Consider the following 15,993-nt stretch of genomic DNA (forward strand, 5'->3'; position numbering starts at 1 on the left):
ACTGCCCTAATAGTGCTCTATCCTCCACCTAGTAGCCTTCCTCTACACATCCCTTCCCTTTTGTTTTTAAAAATCACATGTCCAATAGAAAAACATTACAAATTTTGTTTTCATAGGCTGTGTTTAACTACTATTTTGTAGGGAAACTGAAACTTACCGGTTCAACAAATTCAAACTTCTTTTTTTCTTGAACCTCTTGAATTTTAAAGACATACTCTAGTGATGCTTCATAAAAATTTTGATGTTCTCGGTCAATCTGTGTATCTGCCTAAAAAGTAAAAAAGGGGCAAATCATGACACAAAGAGTAATCGTTGATAGTTCTATATAGAAAAGGATTCAAGTCCTATTCTACTTCAAATTTTTTATCAAAAATTAAGTTCTACAAAAAGTTTTAATATAGCAATTATTATGCTTTGAACATACAGAGACAAGGAAAACACAGTCCTTGCCCCCTAGAGTTTATATGGTATGGAATGTGAAGAAGAGAGGGAGGATAAGCATACAACATTCACCATAAAAAACATAAAGAAGGCATATTAATATATATGGACATCTATGGAATCATAGAAAAAGAAACAAAATTCAGAAAGAAAATGGTGGTGTATATGTTGAATCTTGAGATGAACAACTGGCAAGAATAGGGAAACACAAAAAAGTAAAGAGGCATGAAAGATACTGACAGAGTTTGTCTATAGAGTAAAAAAGTAGAGGATAGGAGGGTGAATGAAGTAAGGTTGACATCACACTGTAAAAAAATCTTAAATACTTTGTAACAATTTGGATTTTTACTGAGGGAGAATCATTTGAGAATAATCAGTAGAGTCACATCATTAGGTAAAATCTCCGAAAAAAAATTAAATAGTTCTAACTTAATGAATCATGCTTTATCAATGTTATGCACATTTATTATGCATAACTGCAATAAGGTTCTATTGAAGAAGTATGAGAAAGTGTTATCGAGATAATTTTCTCTTTTATTTTTGATGTTGCCTCTTCTTCATACCTATTATCATCTTTTTTTTTTTAAAGATTTTATTTATTTAACAGACAGAGATCACAGGTAGGCAGAGAGGCAGGCAGAGAGAGAGGAGGAAGCAGGCTCCCTGCAGAGCAGAGAGCCCAATGTGGGCCTCGATCCCAGGACCCTGGGATCACGACCTGAGCCGAAGGCAGAGGCTTTAACCCACTGAGCATCCAGGCGCCCCCTATTATCATCTTCTGATGTCCTCTTTAAAACTGATCTTAATTTAGTAGAGAATCATAATTTTACTTTTCTTTCCCAGTTTTGTACTCTTCATTACCAGTTGATATTATCAAGAGCAGATGAAAAGAAAAGAATGGGCTCTCTGGAGTATTAAGCATCCACCAACAATAATTTGGGAATAGAAAATGCTTTGGAGCCATTTACAATGATAATTTCACATAGAAAAGCTTTAAAAAAGATAAAATTAGGTTTGTTGGCTTGAACATCATCACAGCATATTAAAATTTCATTTGAAACACCTTTAGTAATAACTATTTACTATTAATTAATTTATATAAATAAAAATAATCCAATATTATTAGCAACTCATTAGAGATTTTTAAAGTTGGGAATTTCAAGTTTCCAAACTAATATACAAAAGAACATATAAATCAGGTAGGAAATTTGAACCAGAAGCTTCTCAGCTCCTAGAAAACAGTTTAGGATATATATATACCAATATATATTTTCTTCTTATCACTGTTAGAAGAATACAATATTTACAGAATGAACAGTAAGGAGGTATAGGTGGTGATATGATCAATGTTTAACAACTGGGTCTCTGGTGGGAATGCCTGATTTGCAGTCTATGCTGGTTTCTGTGGTGTAAATATTCCCAAAATAGCCAGTTCCAAACCACAAACCTACTTTCACTGAATGTGTTAGTTAGGAAGAGATAAGAAAATCAGCTCTCCAAAAGAAAGCTCCAGTACAACACTGGGTGTTTTCAATCTCAGAGAGAAAAATCTATGCCACAAGTTACCTTTGAAGCTTTTCTTTACTTTAAAAAATAATGACACTGATTGTATAGACTAGCACAAGGGAACAAACTAAAATCTTGAGACACCTTTACATCATAGATGGCTACTTGTGGTCAACAAAACTGTGAAGACCTAAATGCTCTCCACTGAAAGGTCTGTTTACAAGGTAAGTCCTTGCTGGTATCGGGCAATGTGGATTTCAGGAAGGTACCTACCACTAACAGGAAAGAGTAGCTCCCTGTGCCTAAATTGTGCCAACAATATGATTTATTACAAACACTTGTTTTCCTTCTGGGAGTCTAGAATTTAAGGATACGAAAGGCAGAGAGTACCTATGTGACCAGCCCCCATAAAATCTATGGGCACTCGGTCTATTATGAGCTTCTAATAGACAACATTTTTACATGTGCTGTCACAATTGATGGCTGTGGGAATTAAGCATGTTCTATCTGTCTCCGCTGAGAGAGGACTCTTGCAAGTTTGTGTCTGCTTTCCTTCAGTCTTCATTCTATGCACTTCTGTTGATTTTTCTTTGTATCTTTTCACTGTAATAAATGATAGCAGTGAGTCCTCCTAGCAAATGGCCAAACCTAGGAGTGGTCTTGACCTTAGGTCCCTGATCTAAGAGTATTAAGTTATTTCCTCAGAAACTTATTGGCCACACACAATCCTATGTTATCAAAAGATAAGGAGTGGGAGCACAAAGGGGAATAAAAGAATATAAATGCTCTTATTGTTTGTCAGTAATGCAGGTTTTCCATTATTTCCAACCTAAACAACTATATTCAATATACTGAACCTGCTTTGAAGAGTCATCCAGAATATACAGAGCTTAAGAAATACTATAGCTTAATTACTTTTCAGTATGAAATTTAGAAAAGCATTCTTTTATTTAAGGTGACTCCCTCTAGTACTTAAGCTCATAGCACGTGTTTCACTAGAAGGCACTTACTCATATATCCAGTAACAGCTGTTGTTCTGTATTCTGTACTGGATCAGTAGGATAACCATCTAACTTACTGTCCCAACTTTTAAAACTTAGAGGGAGCACTAGAAATATTTATGTCAGAACAATATGTATAAACTGCCATTTATAAGATGAATGGGACAGTAAAGTCATCTTGCTAAAAAAAGAAACAAGTTAATTTCTGAAGAAAACCATATAGTTCTCAGATACATAGATTCTCCCCCAGCTCCAATAAGCTATCTACGTCAACTTAAGATAAAGAAAATAGTTCCATGTGATATTTGTCAAATTACCTCCAGAGGAGAAAGAATTTACGCTGGACCCTGAAAAATGAAGAGCTTTAGAGTAGGTAGAAATAAAAGGAGAGGAGTTTGAGAGAGGGAATAGAGTCAAGAAAAGTTATGTTTCAGAAGACTGCCAGGTTTGGAATGATAAGAAATGAGAGTAAAGGCATAAGATAGAATGAGTGCAAACTTCATCATGTAAACAGGACAAAAGCTTGAGGAAGATGTTGATTTGTCAAAGCAGTATTTCAAGAAGATTATGGTGAGGACAGTGTAGAATATTTTGATTAAAAGGCAGGACTGGGTGCATGTGATGATAAAAGACCACTTATTTGATAGGGGTAAACGTGTTTATATAGCCCAGTAAGAAAGAGAAATTGAAAGATGTGGGTATGAGAAGCAAGGGGGAAGCAAGAAACTTAGGTTGCTCCCAAGTTGAAGTTTAAAACTTAAAGATAATTTTGATAACAAGAGATAATATCAGCATTAATTGAGAATTAAATAAATGAGAAACAGAAGCAAATCTGAGAAAATCAGGATGGGGAATTTCACACATTCACTAAGAATTGATAGTCTGAAGTCCTGGGAACCAGCAATAGGCAGAGCAGGTGGTCAGGTATGATGAAATCTTTACCCGGGAGATAGTCATTAAAATGTTACAGGCAGTGCAGAGGAAGAGATTTCAGGGACACACATGCTATAACAATAGAGACATAAACATAGACTCTAAGGGATTCCCTTCATTTAGGAGGTGGGGATAAAAGGAACCTGTTGAAAGACTATATAGTGATATGTGGACCCTTTTTCTCCTCTGTTTTCTTTTCCAGATTATAAAAGAAATATATATTCATTATTGGAAGTTTACTCATTATTCATTAAGACATAAATATAAAAACAAGAATTATAATCCTACCATTTATATTTTGATATGTAACACACAAACTTAAATAAACCTGAATAATACTGCATATTCTGGCTTAAGCTCTACTTTTCTCCCCACTTTATCTAATGAGTATTTTTCAATATATTTAAATAATTTGCAAATAGAACCTTTTACAGCCATATTACACTCCATTTTCACCAAGTTATATTGGCATATTTATTCCAATTATTCATTTGTGCCACTTCAGATGTTTCTCAATTTTTACCCTGTAATTCTTCCATCAATGTATTTATACAATTTTTGTTTCACTCTTGACTGATAATTCCTCCGTAAATTCTGGACAGCATAATCATTTTAATTATCTTGCACATTTAAACTTTGTTGACAGAAGTCGTCAAATTTACCTTAGAGTTGACTGAATGAATTTATGTTCCCACTAGAAAAACAAAAGTGTACTGTTTGCCACACCTTCACTATGCATATTATATTCTCATAAGTTACAATAATATCCTGCTGCAATTACTAAACTGCATTGTTTTCTTAATATGTGTGACATTGAAACTTACAGTATTTATATAAAAAAGAAACTTAAAATTCTTATTATGGTTTATATTTCTTCTTTGATGAAATATACTTTTATATTCTTTTTAAAATTTTTATATTTTAACTCCAGTTGACATACAGTGTTACATTAGTTTCAGGTGTAAAATATAGTGATTCAGCAACACAGTACTCATCAAACGAGTGCACTCCTTGATCCCTATATCACCTATCTAACCCATCCTCCCACCTCCCCTGTGGTAACCATCAGTTTGTTCTCTGTAATTAAGAACTTGCTTGAATCTTGGTGTCCTTCTCTCTCTTTCACCCTTGCTCTTTGTTTTCTTTTTAAGGTTTTTATTTATTTCCAGTTAACATACAGTGTATCATACAGTGATTCAACACTTCCATACATCTTTGTTTCTTAAGTTCCAAATATTAAATGAAGCCATATGGTATTTGTCTTTCTCTAACTGAATTATTTCACTTAATATTATAGTCCCTACCTCCATCCACATTGGTGGGAACGGCAAGATTGCACTCTTTTTTTATGACTGAATATTCCATTACACACACACACACCACTTCTTTATCTGTTCATCTTTTGATGGACACTTGGGTTGCTCCCATATACTGGCTATTGTATAAATTCTGCAATAAACACAAGGGTGCATATATCCCTTTGAATTAGTGTTTTTATATCCTTTGGGGAAATACCCAGTAGCCTGATAACTGGATCATAAGATAGTTCTATTTTTAACTTTTTGAAAAACCTCCATCCATGGCTACATCATATTTGTGTTCCCACCAATAATGTAAGAGAGTTCCTTTGTCTCCATATCTCACCAACACTTGTTCTTCGTGTTTTTTATTTTAGCCATTCTGACAGGACTGAGGTGAAATCACCTTATAGTTTTGTTTTGCATAACCTTCATGGTAAGTGATGATGTGACTCTTTTCATGTTTTTGTTAGCCATCTGTATGTTTTCTTTGGAAAAATGTTCATGTCTTCTGTCCATTTTTAAATGGATTATTTGGATTTGAGGTGTTGAGTTTTACAAGTTCTTTATATATTTTGGATACTAACCCTTTATCAGATATGCCATTTGCAAACATCTCCCATTCTGTAGGTTCCCTTTTGTTTGGTTGGTTGTTTCCTTCACTGTGAAGGAACATTTTATTTTTGCTGTAACCCAAATAGTCTATTTTTGCTTTGTCTCTCTTGCCTCAGGAGACATCTAGAAAAATGTTGCTATAGCCAAAGTCAGATAATTATATCTGTGCTCTCTTCTAGGATTTTTATGGTGTCAGTTCTCACATTCAGGTCTTTAATCCATTTTGAATTTATTTTTGTGTATAGTCAAGAAAGTGGTCCAGTTTCATTCTTTTGCATATAGCTGTCCAGAGTTCCCAGCACCATTTGTTAAAAGAGATGATCTTTTTCCCATTGGAAATTCTCTCTTCCTTTGTCAAAGACTAACTGGCCATATAATTGTGGGTTTATTTCTAGGTTTTCTATTTTGTTCCATTGACCTATGTGTCTATTTTTGTACCAGTACCTGTGCTGATTACTATAGCTTTGTCGTATAACTTAAAGTCTGGAATTGTGATACTTTCAAAGCTTTTGTTTTCTTTTTCAAGATTACTGACTATTCAGGGTCTTTCCTGTTTCCATACAAATTTTAGGATAATTTGCTCTATTATTTTCTGAGAAAAATGCTGTTCGTATCTTGAGAAGGACTGCACTGAATGTGTAGATTGTTTGGGGTAGTATAGATATATTAAAAATATTTGTTCTTCCAATCAATGAGCATAGAATGTCTTCTCATTTCTTTCTGTCATCTTCAATTTCTTTCATCAGCATTTTGATTTTTTAGAATGCAGGTCTTTCATCTCTTTGGTTAGGTTAATTCCTAGGTATCTTACTATTTTTGGTGCAATTGTAAATGAAATTGTTTTCTTAATTTCTCTTTCTGCTACTTCATCATTGGTGTATAGAAATGAAAGAGATTTCTGTACATTAATTTTATATCCTGTGACTTTATTGAATTTTCAATTCTAGCAGTTCTAGCATCCAATTTGGATGCCTTTTTTTTCTTTTTGTTGTCTGATTGCTCTGGCCATGACTTCCAGTACTATGTTGAATAAAAGTGGTGAGAGTAGACATCCTCATCTTGTTTTTAATCTTAGAGGAAAATCTCTGTTTTTCCCCATAAAGGATAACATCTGCTGTGGATTTTTCATATACAGCTTTTATTATGTTGAGGTATATTTTCTCTAACCCTACTTTGTTCAAGATTTTTATTAATGGGTGTTGTACTATGTCAAATGATTTTTCTGCATCCATTGAAATGATCATATGGTTCTTATACTTTCTTTTATTGATGTGGTTTATCATGTTGATTGACTTATGAATACTGAACCAGACTTACATCCCAGGAATAAATTCCACTTAGTTGTGGGAAATGATTTTTAATTTATGGCTTGTTTGCTAGTATTTTGTTGAGGATATCCTCAACTATGTTCATCAGAGATATTGGCTTGTAGTTCTCTTTTTCACTTGTGGCGTCTTTATCTGGTTTTGGTATCTGGGTAATGCTGGCCTCCTAGAATGAATTTGGAAGTTTTCCTTCCTTTTCTATTTTTTTGAAATAGTTTGAGAAGAATAGGTATTAACTCTTCTTTAAATGTTTGATAGAATTTGCCTGTGAAGCTATCTTGTACTAGACTTTTGGCTTTGGGAATTTTTTGATTACTGATTCAGTTTGTTTGTTGGTTATCAATCTCTTCAAATTTTCTATTTCTTGCTGGTTCAGTTTGTTAGGTTATATGGTGCTAGGAGTTTATCCATTTCTTCCAGGTTGTCCAACTTGTTAGCATATAGTTTTTTATACTAGTCTCTTATTATTGTTTGTATTCTGTGGTGTCAGTTGTTATCTCTCCTCTCTCATTTGTGATTCTGTTTGAGTAATTTCTCTTTTTTTCTTGATAAGTCTGGCCAGAGGTTTATCAATTTTATTGATTTTTTTTTTTTTAAAAAAAACTAGCTCTTAGTTTCATAGATCTCTTCTAGTGGTTTTTTTGTTTGTTTGTTGTTAGTTTCTATATCAATAATTTCTGCTCTAAGCTTCATTATTTCCTTCTTTTTGTTGATTTTGTCTATTGTTCTTTCTCTAGCTCCTGTAGTTGTAATATTAGGTTGTTTATTTGAGACCTTTCTTACTTCTTTAGGTAGACCTGTATTGCTACAAAGTTCTCTCTTAGAATCATTTTTGTTGTATCCCAAAGGTTTTGGAGCATTGCATTTTCTCTTTTTCTTTTTTTTTCTTCCATGTACTTTTTCATTTCTTCTTTGGTTTCCTGGTTGGCTCATTCATTGTTTAGTAGCATGTTATTTAACCCCATGCACGGGTGGTATTTCCAAATTATTTCTGTGGTTGACTTCTAGTTTCATAGTGTGGTGGTTAGAAAAGATGCATGGTAAGAATTAGATCTTTTTGAATTTGTTGAGGCTTCTTTTGTAGACTAATATGTGATTTATCCTGGAGAATGTTCCATGTGCACTTGAAAAGAATGTGCATTCTTCTGTTTTAGGATGGAATGTTCTGAACGTGAAATCCGTCTCCTACGGTGTGTCATTCAAAGTCATTGTTTCCTTACTGATTTTCCGTTTAAATGACTTGTGTTTTGATGTAAGTGGGGTGTTAAAGTCCCCTACTATTATTATATTATCATCAATTAGCTCCTTTATGTTTGTTATTAACCATTTTATATAATCGGGTACATAAATATTTACAATTGTTATATCCTCTTGCTGGATTGTCCTTTATTATTATTTAGTGTCTTTCTTTGTCTCTTTTTTACACTATTTGTTTTAAAGTTTACTTTAAATATAAGTACCAATATAAGTATTGCTACTCCAAATTCCTTTTGACATCCATCTGCATGATAGATGTTTCCCTAAACCCTTACTTTCAATCTGTAGGTGTCTTTAGCTCTAAAATGAATCTCTCATAGGCAACATATTGATGGGTCTTGCTTTTTTATTCATTCTGTCACAATGTCTTTGGATAGTGTGCATTTAGAACATTTATATTCAAAGTAATTATTTATACATATATTTATTGCCATTCTATTACCTGGTCTGTGGTTGTTTCTGAAGACTTTGTCTTTCTCTCTTTCATGGTTTGCTGGTTTTCTTTAGTGATATATTTGGATACCTTTCTCTTTATTTCTTGCATATGTATTAGTGGTTTTTGATTTGTGCTTATCATTAGGCTTGTATATAACATCTTCCGTATACAGTAGTTTGTATTAAGATGAACCTCTTGTCTTCCTCATGTTTTAGGTATATGGTGCCATGTTTTACCACCTTTTATTTTGTGGGTCCTTGACTGAGACTTTATAAACAATATTCATTTTCACTTTTTTATCCCTTTCTTCATACTTTTTGTTTGTTTGTTTTTGTTTCCTTCCTTCATACTCCTACTTATGGTCTTTCCTTTCTACTCAGAGTACCCCCTTCAATATTTCTTGCAGGGCTGGCTTATTGATCACAAACTCTCTAGTTTTTATTTGTCTGGAAAACTCTTTATCTCTCCTATTCTGAATGATAGCCTTGCTGTTAGAGTACTCTTGGCTGCACATTTTTCCCATGCAGCATCATGAATATATCTTGCCAGTTCCTTCTGGCTTAGAAAGTTTCTGTTGAAAATTCCCATGATAGCCTTAAGGGGTTTTCCCTTATATGTAATTGTCTTCTTTTCTCTTGCTTCTTTATATATTTTTTTTATCACTGTTTTTTGTTTGTTTATTTTGTTTTGTTTTAATCACAATATGTCTTGGTGTGGATCTGCTTTTTTTTTTTTTTTTTTAAACTTTGTTGGGGGTTCTTTGTGTCTTCTGGATCTGGGTATCTGTTTCCTTTCCAGACAGGGAAATTTTAGTTATCATTGAATTTCAAATAAATTTTCTGCATCCCTTTTCTCTCTTCTGTAACTTCCATAATAATAACACTATTATGGAAGTTTGATAGAGTCACTAATTTTCCTAACTATTCTTATTTTGCATAGTTCTTTTTTCTATTTTTGGAGTAATTGCTTGATTACTTTCTGTTACTCTGACCTCTAGGTCATTAATTTGTTCCTCTGCTTCTTCCATCCTGCTATTTATTCCATCAAGTGTGTTTTTCATTTCATTTATTGAGCCCTTTATCTCTTCTTTGTTGTTTCTTATCTACATCTTAAGGGTCTCACTGATGTCTTCTACTCCTTTCTGAAGCATAGCAAGTATCTTTATGATCACCACTTTAAATTCTCTCTCAGTCATGTAACTTATATCTGCTTCACTTAGATCTTTGGCCATGGCCTTAGATCCCTTGTCCCATTCTTTCATCTGGGACAAGTTCCTCTGTCTTCTCATTTTGTTGAAGTCTCTGTGACTATGTTAGGAAAGTCAGTTACATCTCCTATTCTTTAGAGTAATGGCCTTATAAAGAAGAGGTCCCTATAGTGCCCCCACTTGTAGTGTCCCCTATTTCCCAGGGCCTAGCACTTCTGGGATTATCTCCAATGTGTGCTTAATGTGCTCTGTTCTTGTGTCCTGGCTGCTTTATCCTTCAGACCAGTCATCTGCAGAGACTCTCTTTGCCTTTCCAGGCCATGTTTGGTCCCTAGCCTGAATGTGGTGCCTTTCAACTAGGTGTGCTCTGGTCTGCTTGTGAAATGAGACAAACTGCCATTGCCCCTAGAACCTAGGCTCCACAAAGTTCCTGCATCTGGAGATGCAGTGTTGGCAGGATTTTGGCTGACCTGAAGGTGGGGGCCTGCAATTCTGGGACCAAGGCAAGCATGACGGGGAAGGGTGGTTCCACAAGAGGGTGGGGGGGAGTGTCCGCCCTGCAGTGGTTCCCACAGGTGGCCCTGTGCTTATGCTGAGCGGCAGGGGAGGGAAACGGCACCTGCCATCTCTTTTGTTCTGGGAGAGGTCTTTTTGTGAATGTTGCCTCTTTGGCACATATTCTGAGATAAGCAAATAACCTCTTCACTGGGTGATCCAGGTGTTCTTCAGATCACTGTTTCCACGCTGTATGCCCACAAGCTGCTTACCCTGCCTTCTATCCAAGAGCAATCCCAATGCTGCCAGGATCTCCCTGAGCCAAGCCTGCTGACCATTAGAACTTCAGGCTTTAAGCCCCATGGTTGCCAGAACTTACGAAATTCAAAATTCAGTTCCTCTTGCTTTCTAAGCCCATTGCTGTAGGGATTCATTTCTCTAATGTGTTCCCCTCCTCCCTCATGTGTTAGTCTGTCTCTCTCACCCTTCTCAGCTACTGTGGCTACCCCTAGCACAATGGCCATGATCTATTTCTCTCCCAAACTGTGTTTTTGTACTTCCTACCTTCTTTGTTGTGGCCTCTTCTCTCCGTTTAGTTGTGGAGTTTTTTTCTAAACGTCTTTGTGTCAATTTCTGGGTATTTAGCATGATGTGATAGCTATCTATTTGATTCATGGGATGAGGCAAACCTAGGTAGGGTCCTCCTATTCTGCCACCATCTTCCCCTCCATTTTCTGCTCTTTCCAATTCTTACTTCATAATTTCCATTGAAGACCTTTTCACACTGATTTGCAAATGCAACTTGTATATAAGAGATAGTAACCCTGTGTCATTTGTTGTACAAATTCCCTAACACTTAGCCTTTTAATTTAATATCTTTTGAAATAAAGATTATTTTGATGCATTCTGGTCTTTCTACATTTCCTTTATGTGATCTCTTCCTGTTATTTCATACTTAGAAAGACATTGTCCAATTACACATCAAATATTACTTCTTTTTATTCACTATAAAGTCTATAAAGTCTATAATCTTAACAAGTCTAGTTCTAATTCTGCTTACTCCAATGACCCATCTATATGATGGCCTTGTAGCTTTATCAACACAAACTGACCCCTACTTCAGTCCTAAAAATGGACAACCACTTATTTTCCATGAACAAATCAACAAGGATTCCGCTCTGCAGGTGAGAAGGCACAGAGTAATCTTTTTGAAAAAAATAAGCAGGGTGCTGACAGAAGAACCAGAGTTGCTCTGGAAAGGAAGAGAGGTTACAGAATTAAACACATGTATCGTAGCATCTCCCTACAACAGGTTTGATTCTTGGAAGGGCAGAGGGAAAAAACAAAACAAAACAAGGCACATACTTTCTTGGCTACATTCCATGCTCTGAGGAGCCACTCTGGCACAATTTGTGTTGTGGGCTACGGCTCCTGGAAAAGAAGTATGTGCCTGCATGTGTGGGGCAAGTAGAGAATGCTGCTAATCATACTATAGGTTTTCCCAGGCTCCAAGTAAATATAGAACCAGAACAGATATTATTTTCTACCATAGCCTAAGGAATTGGGGGTCACTAACAAGCTAATATTAAATATAGAGTTAGGTTGTCAAGGAAAACTGAAGTATATCCTCCAGGGGATTTTAAAATTAAGATAAAGTTAGCACTTGCTTGATGATTTAAGCAATGTCTAAGTGTGGTCTCTCATATTCACCAAGAATCTGAAAAAAATATACCCTTTAGAGACCCCAAAAAGCACCATTGCTTTAGAGGCATTGTATTTTTTAAATTGCACCTGTCCATAGCCCTTGGCATGGCAAATAGTGGTGTATTGGTGATAATTAGGTGAGACTTTCTTTACCAGATTATATCTATGCAATGCATTCTTTCCTAAATTTGTTGTAGTGTAATGCCCAAAGAGGTACATAAGCATTTAAGAAGTTTGGAACCTGTGAACATAATATTAAGTTACAACATAGTACTTCATAAGATTAGATATGTCTATGAAAACTCAAAACATGACTTATCTTAATGATAGTTTTTCTCCATCTCAATTTAGCCAGAAATTCTTTTCCTCAGCACAAATTGGATATTAATATATCCTATTTCAATAATAGGCACTAATAACAAGATATTATTTATCATGAACACATGTTCAAATAACAAATATTCCAAATATTAAACTTTAAAAAAATGTTTTTAAATAAAGATATTCAGTCCCCTCAATAAGAACATAAGAGTACAGAAAAAAAGAAAGAGAAGTAAAAACAACCTCCCATGCCTTTTGACTCCAGCTCACTGCATCCAAATTCTAACTTGTCAAGTATGCCTGGTGGGTAAATGTGGAGGTAAGGTAAATAAAAAAAGGAATAAGGAAAACAGAGAACCAGGTTGAATTTGACAAGTAGGTCAGTAAGGTTTATGCCTTTACTAGAAAGATTAAGAGGAGGCATTTGAAAGAGGTTCTTAACTATGATATGTAGAAGTACAGACAGAAGAGAAAGAAGATACTGGAGGAGACTCAGCACAGAATAAGATTCCTTGCAAAGGTCTGGAGTAAGGAGCAACCGGTGAACTAGCTCAACAACTCCCAACCATCCTGGGTTTGATGTCCATGCACTGTGTTTCAAGATTTTATTGATGCCAAGATCATAATGGCAAGAGGGTCCATTTTTTTTTTTAATGTAGCTCATCACTGTACTGCAACTGTACTATGACTTAGTAAAAGAACTACTCAATTTTATTAGTTATAGTTAAAAACTACCAATGAAAATAAATATTTCAGAAAAAAGAAGAAATTGATTGTTTAAATGCATAGCAGTTAAAATTTCTGCTGACTTGTTTTTTAAGAAATTGATAGAAATTTGATTTTTTAATTTTTTTAGAGATTTTAAAACGTGTAATTTTGTCTGTTTTACCCCTAATGCAAAAGCAACTCCTTAAAAGTAGATATTTAAAAAGAAAAAAAAAAGATATTCCATCATTTTGTAGGTCCTCCCTTTGAAAATATACCCAAGGAAGAAAAAAAAAAAATCTTATTTCATTCTTTTTCATCATTGCAGGAAATAACTAATCTTTTACTTGGAACTGTTAATATTAAGGGTCATAAAGCATGTGAAATGCTCAGCACAGTCTCTGTCCATTGTAAGTGCTCAATTAACTATTATTATTTTTTTTATTATAGAGTTGCAGATTCTGAGATACTACCACCTTTGGAAATTTGGACTTCACACGACTTAATGCCAATGTCCTGTTCACAATTCAAGTGGAAAAGCTTACCTCTTGCAAATGAGATTCCTTTTTCTTTGCAGATAAATTTAAATGTTTATCAAGAATAGAATAGTACTTTTCACTCTCCTTGTCAAACTTCTTCTTTCCATCCTAGGAGATGACAATAACAACAACATTCTAATTTGAGAATAAAACTGATTTTTTAACATTCCCATCAAATGTCCAATACAAGTATTTAATAAAGATTTAGTGAGCTCTACCTAAGCACAGAACCTGATAGAGTATGAAAAAGAATGTGAAACAAGTAATTTAAATATGTATTCAAATGTATTCAAATATTCTCAAAGAAGTTCGTGGAACTATATAGTATGGAGGGAGGCAGGCTGGCTATAGTAGAATCCCTCTGAGAACTTTATAATTAATTCTTAACACGAGATTCTGATCTAGTAAGTCTGAGATAGGGCCAAGAGAAAATGTCTCATTTATGCTTTTTGGTGGTGTCAGTGAGTTAATATGTGACCAGTTTGGAGAACTGCTCACAGACTCTTTTCAAGGAATCATTATTTCACAGCTACAAAAAGATACCTGATATTTCAAACAATTCATTCTTGATGGTGAAAAATGGCAGCATGAAAAGCTGGCAGCATGAAATAATGAAATAAGATGTTTCAAAGTCAAACCAAAAAGATTAGCGACATCTTTATCATATACTTATCATAACTATAATAGCTGACCTTTGCTTTTCCCTAAAATTTCCCAAAATTACATTGATTTATAGGGAAAACTGTAACCAGGCTGGCCTTTTGTGGAAGAGGAGGACAACTCTACATTTCATCCTGTGGCACACACTTATACAAATGCAAATGGAATAAAATCCTGGGCATATAAACTTCTCCATCTATAAATATGTTATCCACCAGGTAAGGGTTTTTGTTTCATTTTTAAAATTTACTTACTTATTTGAGAGAGAGAGAGCCCAAGTGGGAGGGGCAGAGGAAGAGCAACAGAAAATCTCAAGCAGACTCTGCACTGAGCATAGAGACCAACACAGGGCTTGATCTCAGGACCCTTGTGATCATGACCGGGGCCAAAACCAAAAGTAAGATGCTCAACAGACTGAGCTACCCAGGTGTCCCAAACCAGGCAAGTTTTTTTGTTTTTGTTTTTTGTTTTTTCCATTTATGAGTCCATATAAAGTAAATACTAGGTAATCAGACATAAAATTCATTGGCCAAATAAGTACTGTTACTTGCTTTTATTTTAGTGTTTCTGAAAGTATAATGCCTGAACCACTTTAATAACAGTCAAGTATTTTTAAGCCTATTCAAAATGTAAATTCCTATTTTCACCATCCAGAGGTTCGCAAATTATTATTTTTAGCAAGCTCTATGATTATTATACATAATTCTTTACTTCATTATTTGTTTAAGTATTTGAAAGAGTTTAATAAAAAAAATAGTTAGAAATGAGCTCAATTCACAACAGCACATACTAAAATTAGAACAACACAAAGAAGATTAGCACGGCTTCTGTGCAAGGATGACACACAAATTTATCAAGTGTGTCATACTTTGGGGGGGTAGCAAATAACAGGCTTCCAGTTATGGAATAAATTACGTCACAGGGATGAAAGGTACAGCATTGGTATATAGACAATGGTACTATAACACTGTTGTATGGTGACAGATGGTGGCTACATTTGTGGTGAGCACAGCATACTGTATACAGGTGTCAAATCATTATGTTGCACATGTGAAACTAATATAACACTGTATTGTACATCAGTAGAAAAACCAAACCATGAGAAACTGTGGACTCAGATAAACAAACTAAGGGTTTTGGAAGGGAGGAAGTGGGGGGATGGGTGAGTCTGGTGATAGGTATTAAGGAGGGCACACATTACATGGAGCACTGGGTGTTTATGTAAACAATGAATCTTGGAACAGTACATCAAAACTAATGATGTATTTTATAGTGACTAATATAACAATAAATAAATATATATTTGGAAAAAAAAGAAAAATTTTAAGAAAATAGATGGATAATTGTACAGAGGGACAGGAGTAGGGGAGGAAAGGAGAAAGGGATAAGAGAAGCAGGGCTCTCACCTGTTTTTCACATTATCTGAGGTTGTCAGACTGAGATTGATAGATCCAAGAAATTCTATTTTGATCCATTGGCACCTTTGATGTTTTTAACCTACTAGGATCTAGTTCCAAATATAGAACTTTAGAAGGTTAACTGATAAAATT

At 34.7% G+C, this 15,993-nt stretch overlaps 1 protein-coding gene and 1 non-coding gene across 5 annotated transcripts in view; one reads left to right on the plus strand and one right to left on the minus strand.

The window, feature by feature from the left end:
* Nucleotides 1-15,993, minus strand: part of ARHGAP42 (Rho GTPase activating protein 42) — a 307,644-nt gene that overhangs the window by 93,694 nt on the left and 197,957 nt on the right. For 3 of the 4 annotated variants that reach the window (XR_009356745.1, XR_009356746.1, XM_059185780.1), the window contains exons 5-6: nt 13,790-13,891; nt 158-268 (exon numbers count right to left, since the gene is read on the minus strand). Coding sequence is in view for 2 of the 4 variants with exons in the window: in XM_059185780.1 (XP_059041763.1) it covers nt 158-268; nt 13,790-13,891 (213 nt within the window). In the remaining 2 variants the exon portion in view is untranslated. The remainder of the gene's footprint in view (nt 1-157; nt 269-13,789; nt 13,892-15,993) is intronic. The other variant, XM_059185797.1, reaches the window with a different exon arrangement.
* LOC131822921 (U6 spliceosomal RNA) lies at nt 15,211-15,315 on the plus strand. The gene has a single exon (XR_009350397.1). It is a non-coding gene; the product is annotated as a U6 spliceosomal RNA (small nuclear RNA).

Source organism: Mustela lutreola, chromosome 1, assembly GCF_030435805.1.
Source record: "Mustela lutreola isolate mMusLut2 chromosome 1, mMusLut2.pri, whole genome shotgun sequence".
Taxonomy (NCBI): Eukaryota; Metazoa; Chordata; class Mammalia; order Carnivora; family Mustelidae; genus Mustela; species Mustela lutreola.